Here is a 7,940-nt window from a genome sequence, read left to right as displayed (position 1 = left end):
GCTGAAAGGGACCAAATATGAAAACACCCAAAGGTTCAGGGCAAATAATTTGTTGTTTCATTTCATATGAGAAATTAGCTATTTGAATAAAGTGAATAACAAAATATAAAAAGTAAGGCTCTATGCAACATTGTATATAACCCTAAATAAATAATGCCCCAGTTTCTGTAATTTACGATTTGACTGACATACACTGTAAATTTGTAGTTGTTTCTTCCACCCACTATTTCCTCCAATCAGCTCGAAGGGGCGGGCTCTGACAGTATTCCAGACAAAATGGCGGATGTTGTTGTTTTGCCGCAGGGTCAGTGCTAATCGGAGTTCGCCTTTTCACCGATTTACTGCAAGAAAATACATACATAATATTGTTGGCGACAACCTTCATCGTTGTAAGGGTTTGCGAGGTGGACTGTAATGAAAGGCAAAGAAAGATCTCCGATTAAAAAGCGCTCTCGGGTTTTGGATGATATCCGAGACAGGGGAGGAGGCCATCCGCCCAGCAAGAAAATGGGGGCTATCTCAGTTTCCAGTGGGAGCAATAATGGAAATAGCTCGACTAAAAGTGACGCAGGATCTACAAGAAGGAGTTTGTTGGGCGAAAAGAGAGACAGGGATTTTGACGGGCATGTTTCCAGTCGATCCGGCGTGAGTAACCATAGTTATCCCGGTGCTGTTGCTAGCGCTATCGGTAAGAACCACAACTTGGGCTTGACTCTCGATTTAGCCACTGCAAGGACTAGTAATTCTCGTGGCGAGCGTGCTCTGCCTCCCCCCAACAACAACAACGAAAGTGAGTACAAAACTCTTAAAATCAGTGAATTGGGAACTCAGTTGAGCGATGAAGACATCGAAGACGGACTTTTCCACGAATTCAAAAAATTTGGGGACGTGAGTGTCAAAATAAGCCGCAGCAACGACGAGAGAATCGCGTTTGTCAACTTCAGAAAGCCCGAGGATGCCAGAGCAGCTAAACACGCCCGGGGTAGGTTAGTACTTTACGACCGTCCTCTGAAAATCGACGCAGTGTACATAAACAGACGGAGAAGTCGCTCTCCAGTTGAGAGAGTTGACAGAGACCCTTATGTTGGAGCCCCAGGGCACAGACACCTTCACACCCAGAGACCCCTCTCCCCATCAGGGCTTGGATACAGAGACTACAGACTACAGCAGCTGGCACTTGGGCGCCTCCCTCCTCCCCCACTTCCCCCTTTGCCCAGAGACCTAGAACGGGAGAGGGAGTTTGCCCTGTTTGAAGCCAGGTCACGCCCAGGTCCTGCTTTCATTGCAGAGAGAGCTGCTGCTTTCCGCGAGGAGGATTTTATCTCTCCCGAGGATGACCAAAGAGCTAACAGAACGCTGTTTCTGGGTAACTTGGACATTACAGTCACAGAGACGGACCTGAGGAGGGCGTTTGACAGGTTTGGGGTGATAACGGAGGTGGATATAAAGCCCACACGGGGACAGACCAGCACATACGGATTTCTGAAGTTTGAGAACCTAGACATGGCCCATCGCGCCAAACTCACCATGTCTGGGAAGATAGTGGGCCGTAACCCCATAAAGATTGGCTATGGTAAGGCCACCCCCACCACACGCCTATGGGTGGGTGGGCTCGGACCCTGGGTCCCCCTAGCAGCATTGGCCAGAGAGTTTGACCGCTTTGGTACAATAAGGACCATTGACTACAGAAAGGGGGACACCTGGGCTTATATACAGTACGAGAGCCTTGACGCTGCTCAGGCTGCGTGCACTCACATGCGTGGCTTCCCTCTGGGGGGGCCCGAGAGGAGACTCAGGGTGGACTTTGCAGACACAGAGCACCACTACCAGCAGCAGTTCCTTCAGCCTCTTCCTCTACCCCCCTTCGACATGGTGGCAGAGGCTTTCATCCACCGAGCCACAGCTGAGCCGCTGAGGGACAGAGAAAGGACTCCACCGCCGCTCCACTTCAGAGAGAGAGATCTGGGCTTCCCCGGGGTTGAGTGGCCCCCTAACCCGGCTATGCGTGAACGAGTACGTCCCGGGGTCTTTGAGCTACCAGATCACCTGCAGCGGGACCGGCGGCCGGGGGGGAGGGAGCCCTGGTCTCTGGAGCGTGAGCTGGTGGGGCGCGGCGGCGACCCGGGACGGAAACGACGCCTCATGGACGACGGTCGCCATCTTGATGTCTCTCCTGACAGCACTGACCGCACGGCACGCCGGCGCAGAGGTGGCCCATCCCCAGACGGTAGCCCCGACGGAGGCCGCTTCAGTGACTCAGAGCGCCCCCCTCGCGGCGACGACAGACCCTCCCCTGGACGAGACCGCCGCCCCAGTCTGGAGCGTCCTGGCGGAGGAGACAGGAGATTGAAGAACCAGGGGAATCTCGCTGAGAGAGGGGCCTCCAGCAGTGGCCTCACATCTTCAACAGGGGAGCGGAAACGTAAAGCCGGCGACAGCAGAGGACCCGGAGCTAAGAGGGATCGCTCCTCAGACCAGGGCGGCTCTAAAGGCAGTCAGTCATCCAAGCTGAGCCTGGCCTGGCACGGCATGCTCCTCCTGAAGAACAGCAACTTCCCCGCCAACATGCACCTCCTGGAGGGTCACCAGGGCGTGGCCAAGGACCTCCTCGTCGACGGCCCCACGGGGAGACAGGTGGGCGAACTCAAGATCACCCAGCGTCTCCGCCTCGACCAGCCCAAGCTGGACGAGGTCTCCAGACGCATCAAAGCGGCCGGCCCCGGTGGCTACGCCGTCCTCCTGGCGGTTCCCGGTTCCGGTGGCGAGGAGGTGTCGTCGACGGACCCTGCAGCTTCCACCCAGCGTCCTCTCCGCAATCTGGTGTCCTACCTGAAACAGAAGCAGGCAGCTGGAGTCATCAGCCTGCCCGTTGGAGGCAGCCGGGATAAGGACCACCAGGGTGTTCTCCATGCGTTCCCTCCCTGTGAGTTCTCACAGCAGTTCATTGATGCCTCGGCTAAAGCTCTGGCCAAAACCGACGAGGACTATCTGGTGATGGTCGTGGTGCGAGGGCCATCATAACTACAATCAGAGAGGAAGCAGGACATCAGTGATATTGTACAAAAGAAAAAAAGATGTCAGTAACTACTATTGCATGCTGTGTGTTGAGTTCAGCTCCATGGGGTACTACTACTAGAGTAGGGGTATGATGGGGTACTACTAGAGTAGGGGTATGATGGGGTACTACTAGAGTAGGGGTATGATGGAGTACTACTAGAGTAGGGGTATGATGGGGTACTACTATAGTAGGGGTGTGATTGGGTACTACTATAGAGTAGGGATATGATGGGATACTACTAGATGGGGTACTACTAGAGTAGGGGTATGATGGGGTACTACTAGATGGGGTACTACTAGAGTAGGGGTATGATGGGGTACTACTAGATGGGGTACTACTAGAGTAGGGGTATGATGGGGGCGTAGGCTATGTCACTATTTGTTCCACCAAAATAAATATGAAATGCCCTCTTGAAAGTCAACAAATGTGTAGGCAAATTGTGCAACCCTGTTTTATGAAATAATTGTGTGCTCATTTCCAGACAGTATTATAAAAGGGGGACATTCTAGAAATACAATCTAACTTGAAATGAGGTAAAATTAGCACCCGTTTTCAATTAGGAAAACTTGAATCAACCGCTGTGTGTGAGAAGGCTCCATTCCAACATTTGGTCCACTGTTAGTGTTCCATTGATCGTATTATATACAGATCCTTCAGAAAGTATTCAAACACCTTGATTAATTCCACATTTTCTTGTGTTACAGCCTGAATTTAAAATGGATTTAAAAGAAGTTTGTCTCTCCCATCTACACACAATACCCGACAAAGTGAAAACATGTTTTTAGAAATTTTGCCAAATTTAATTTAAAATTAAATACAGAATGATCTCATTTACATGAGTATTCACACCCCTGTAGTCAATACTTTGTTTCTAAGTACCTTTAGCAGCAATTACTGCTGTGAGTCTTTCTGGGGTCAGTCTCTAAGAACTTTCCACTCCATTTATTATGCTTCCATCTTTTTCTCGCCGTCAGTTAGGTTAGTAACTACTACGCTGTTGATCCACCCTCTGTCATTAAAACATCATGTTAAACACTATTATTGCACACAGAGTGAGTCCATGCAACTTATTATGTGACTTGTTAAGCACATTTTTTTACTCATGGACGCAAAAAAATGTGTGTTCTGTAGCTCAGTTGGTAGAGCATGGCGCTTGTAACGCCAGGGTAGTGGGTTCGATTCCCGGGACCACCCATACGTAGAATGTATGCACACATGACTGTAAGTCGCTTTGGATAAAAGCGTCTGCTAAATGGCATATTCTTCTTCATATTCTTCTATTTAGGCCATAACAAAGGGGTTTGAATACTTCTTTTTTCACGACATTTCAGATTTTCATTTTTTTTATTAATTTGTAAAAAATATATATATATATATATAATTCGACTTCGCCGTTATGTGGTGTTGTGTGTAGGCCAGTGACACATCTCAATGGAATCCATTTTACATTCAGGCTGTAACACAACAGCATGTGGGGAAAGTCGAGGGGTGTCAATACTTTCTAGAAGGCTCTGTAGATTAGGCTGCTTTATGCTTCATTACAATCATTTCGTGTCATTTACAGTTAATTATATATTTTTCACCTCAAGGCCCTTTCTAAAAGTCCTGAATTATGAAGCCAAATGTCACATTTTGAGAAAGATACCATCAGATCTGTTTGACGGGGAATATAAATCATATTTCGATTTCTCACAAAAAAAGTATTTGGGGACAATTATGTTGGGATATGTCATTACTTGACAAAATTGACTTCCTGTCTTTCTGTAATACATGAAAATGGTTCAAACCTAGGAATCGAATGTCCCTATGCACAGTAGGCTATCTGTGGTGAGGTTAGCCCACACCTCTATGGTTAAGGAATGGTTCATGACACTACAAAATGGGCCGAGACAATGGGGTTTAGTTGCTGAGTGTAAACTCAACCTAACTTGTCTGTGGTGTGAATATAGTGTATTCAATTGGTTTCCAAATGTGTTTTAATGTTTAAGCTACTCACCAGTAATACTTGGGCGTATTGAGAGGCTGAATGAGAAATATAGAGGTGATTTTTGCCCAGCTAATATACTGTAGGATGGGCCCATCAATGCAATGACGCAACAAACACACAGCCCACTAAGAGAGATGCTAAGGGTAGATTTTATTGTGTGCATTTTCTTTAGCACCACCTGACCCTTGGTAGTAACTTGTGACCTATAACCTTTGACCTATAATATGTGTGGTAAAATTACACTAGAGATAAAAACAAACTTAAGCTTTTGTTGTTGTTGACATTTGTTGGTCCGGTTTCATTCAATTAATATACCAATGTTTGTTGCCAAGTTTGTCTGAATATGACAGTATTTTATTGGTAATCATTGCTAACAAATGATTTACGGTAATCCTAATAATCAATCAGTTAAAAGGCTATTCAACTTTTGGAGAAACTGATCATTTTTTATCTTTTTTGTTTTTTTGAGGAAAACTTAAATTGTAGGTTTGATAAGTTGTAGTGCTATTATTTTTTGTATTTTTAAACCACAATGTTTTCCCCTTTTGCGGCCAGCAGAAAACAGCTAGATTTGTCAGACTTAAAATGTTACCAACAGTAGGTTATTATGGCAGTTAAAAAAAAAAACTGAGTTGTAGTTTTAGGATGTTTTAAGAGGAGGTTGGTCTGGTTTATCTGTTTGAAAAACTGTATGAGAAAAAAAATCTGTATTTGTCTCACCGCCTCAACTGTGGACTTCCTATGGCTCAAACCTCGCAGGAAACTCTGAAGAGAAGGAAACTACTTAGTATTTGTGTGTTTTCACTGAGAAAGCAGCTTTTAAGTTGTCTTCTTTTGTGTTCTGTTTTAAATGGAGTAATATGACCCTCTGGCTTTGTGCTGTGTACCTGGTTTCATTGGGAAGACAAGAAAAGGGGAAAGCCTCTTCCCACACTGCGCTTACTGCCAAGCTGTTTAACACACACAGAGACAAAGTGCATTTATGCACTTATTTGTCCTCCGAATATCAATAAATGTTCATTTGTTGGAAACTTGTTTCTGCCGTGGAAATGAATTGAAGAGCGAGAACTGTTGTGACTATCTCGTCTGTTGTGTTTCCAAAAAAAGGAATTGTGTTTATCACTTTGAATTGTGGCACAAGAAAAGGGAACCAAACGTCGTTTTGCCGATTGTTAGCGCCGAGGAGACTAGGAGAGACGTCTGCGTGATGATCACCTGTGTGTGTGTTTTCTCTCACACACACACACACACACACACATACACACACACATACTTTTCAGGAGCTGTTGATGACCTGTTGAGCTAACATGAGCTGTTGATGACCTGACAGGAGCTGTTCAGAAGTTGTGGCTGATTACTAGCATAACCTTTGACCCCAGTCATGTTTACCCCTCGCCTCCAGGGCTGGCCCCCTGTGTTAGTCCTACTGCTCTAGCAGGTGAATCACAGGATCCATGGCGGAGTCCCCGCTGTGACCAAACCCCACTGTGTATGCTATGGCTCCTGTTTGTCTGCAACCTCCAGCCCATGTCCTGCTCTGCAGTGTGAAACACACAGTAGGAGGCTGACACGCTAGTGCAGAATGTGGGAGAACAGGGCTGGAGTTGCAGTGCCCCCCCTTGCTCTCACGGTTGTCTTCAATAAGGTTTTTCTCTGTTTGAGTTGACCACAGCCTGGGGTGTGGCTGTGTCCACAGTTCCCTACAAGCAGAGGTCCTGTCACCGGCTGCCACGCATGATGCACACCTCTTTTGGGTTTTCAGTTTCTTAACTCGCATAGCAACTCTACTTTACCACGACAAGCTACAAGCTGTTGCGCTGCTGAGGGAGTCACCTTGACCTGTGACCTTTTCAAAGTGACCGTACAACATGACAACGGTTCTCCCGGAAGAATGATTATTTGTTTCCATCATAATTTTGATTTCTTCAGTTTATGATTTGACTCCCATGTATGCAGTGAATGGATGGAGGATCGCCCCCCTTTTCATGAATAGGAATATTGATTATTGTTGCTGCTTTTTATTGATTGAATCTTTTTCCCGAAAGAAAGGATCAGGAGTATGTTGTTCTGCTCAGATTTCCCCTGACAACCGCAGAACAACATCATCTACGTCACATTTCACTTGAACAAGGGGAACGTAAGCAAGAAAAAGCAAAATGAGCCATTTGAAACTCAATTTCGCTCAACATTTTCACAGGTTGTGAAAGGATCCGTATTGTTTCATTTTGTGACAGTTCAACCAAGAGCCCCCTTCGTTTTAAAGTCCCCTTATCTAATGAAAAATACTTCCTTATATTTATCACATATAGCTCCTCTCAGTACAAGGGCAGTAATAGCAGAGCATAAATCCCGCCTGCTCCCGGTGCTGAAAAAAGAAACCGCCACTGGAGAAATGCTGCCCTCTAGAGGATCAAGAAGGATCTGCATTCTGCACGCCCCCATGTTTTGCACCTGCTGACAGACAGGACCAGGGGAGCTGCTATCACTACTGTAGTGCCATATGGAGTCACTACACTACACTGATGGCATAGAGAGACAGCTTGTTGCTGTCACTGCAGAGTCCGTTCGTGAGTTAGGAGGAGGGAGGCTGCTGCTGTCTGACCTTTAGAAGTGTGGAGGAAGCAGAGGTACGTATATTACCAATATTATGCTACAGTAAGTATGGTACCATATAAGGGGTTCTCTTTTTACCTAGCACCTACAGTCCATTCAGTCTAGCTTGGTAGTCCACTCAAAATACAACCTAACATGATGTAGCTCAGTTGGTAGAGCATGGCGCTTGTAACGCCAGGGTAGTGGGTTCGATTCCCGGGACCACCCATACGTAGAATGTATGCACACATGACTGTAAGTCGCTTTGGATAAAAGCGTCTGCTAAATGGCATATATTATTAT

At 46.3% G+C, this 7,940-nt stretch overlaps 1 protein-coding gene across 1 annotated transcript; it reads left to right on the top strand.

Annotated features, from left to right (window-relative positions):
• Positions 1-266: 266 nt before the first annotated feature.
• On the top strand, positions 267-4,108 carry rbm15 (RNA binding motif protein 15). The gene has a single exon (XM_046344723.1). It carries the CDS (start codon positions 415-417, stop codon positions 3,019-3,021), a length of 2,607 nt encoding a protein of 868 aa, XP_046200679.1. The 5' UTR covers positions 267-414; the 3' UTR covers positions 3,022-4,108.
• Positions 4,109-7,940: the final 3,832 nt, after the last annotated feature.

Source organism: Oncorhynchus gorbuscha, linkage group LG03 (genome assembly GCF_021184085.1).
Source record: "Oncorhynchus gorbuscha isolate QuinsamMale2020 ecotype Even-year linkage group LG03, OgorEven_v1.0, whole genome shotgun sequence".
NCBI lineage: Eukaryota > Metazoa > Chordata > Actinopteri > Salmoniformes > Salmonidae > Oncorhynchus > Oncorhynchus gorbuscha.
Note: the sequence above shows the minus strand (reverse complement) of the source record. Positions and strands in the feature narration are given on the sequence as shown.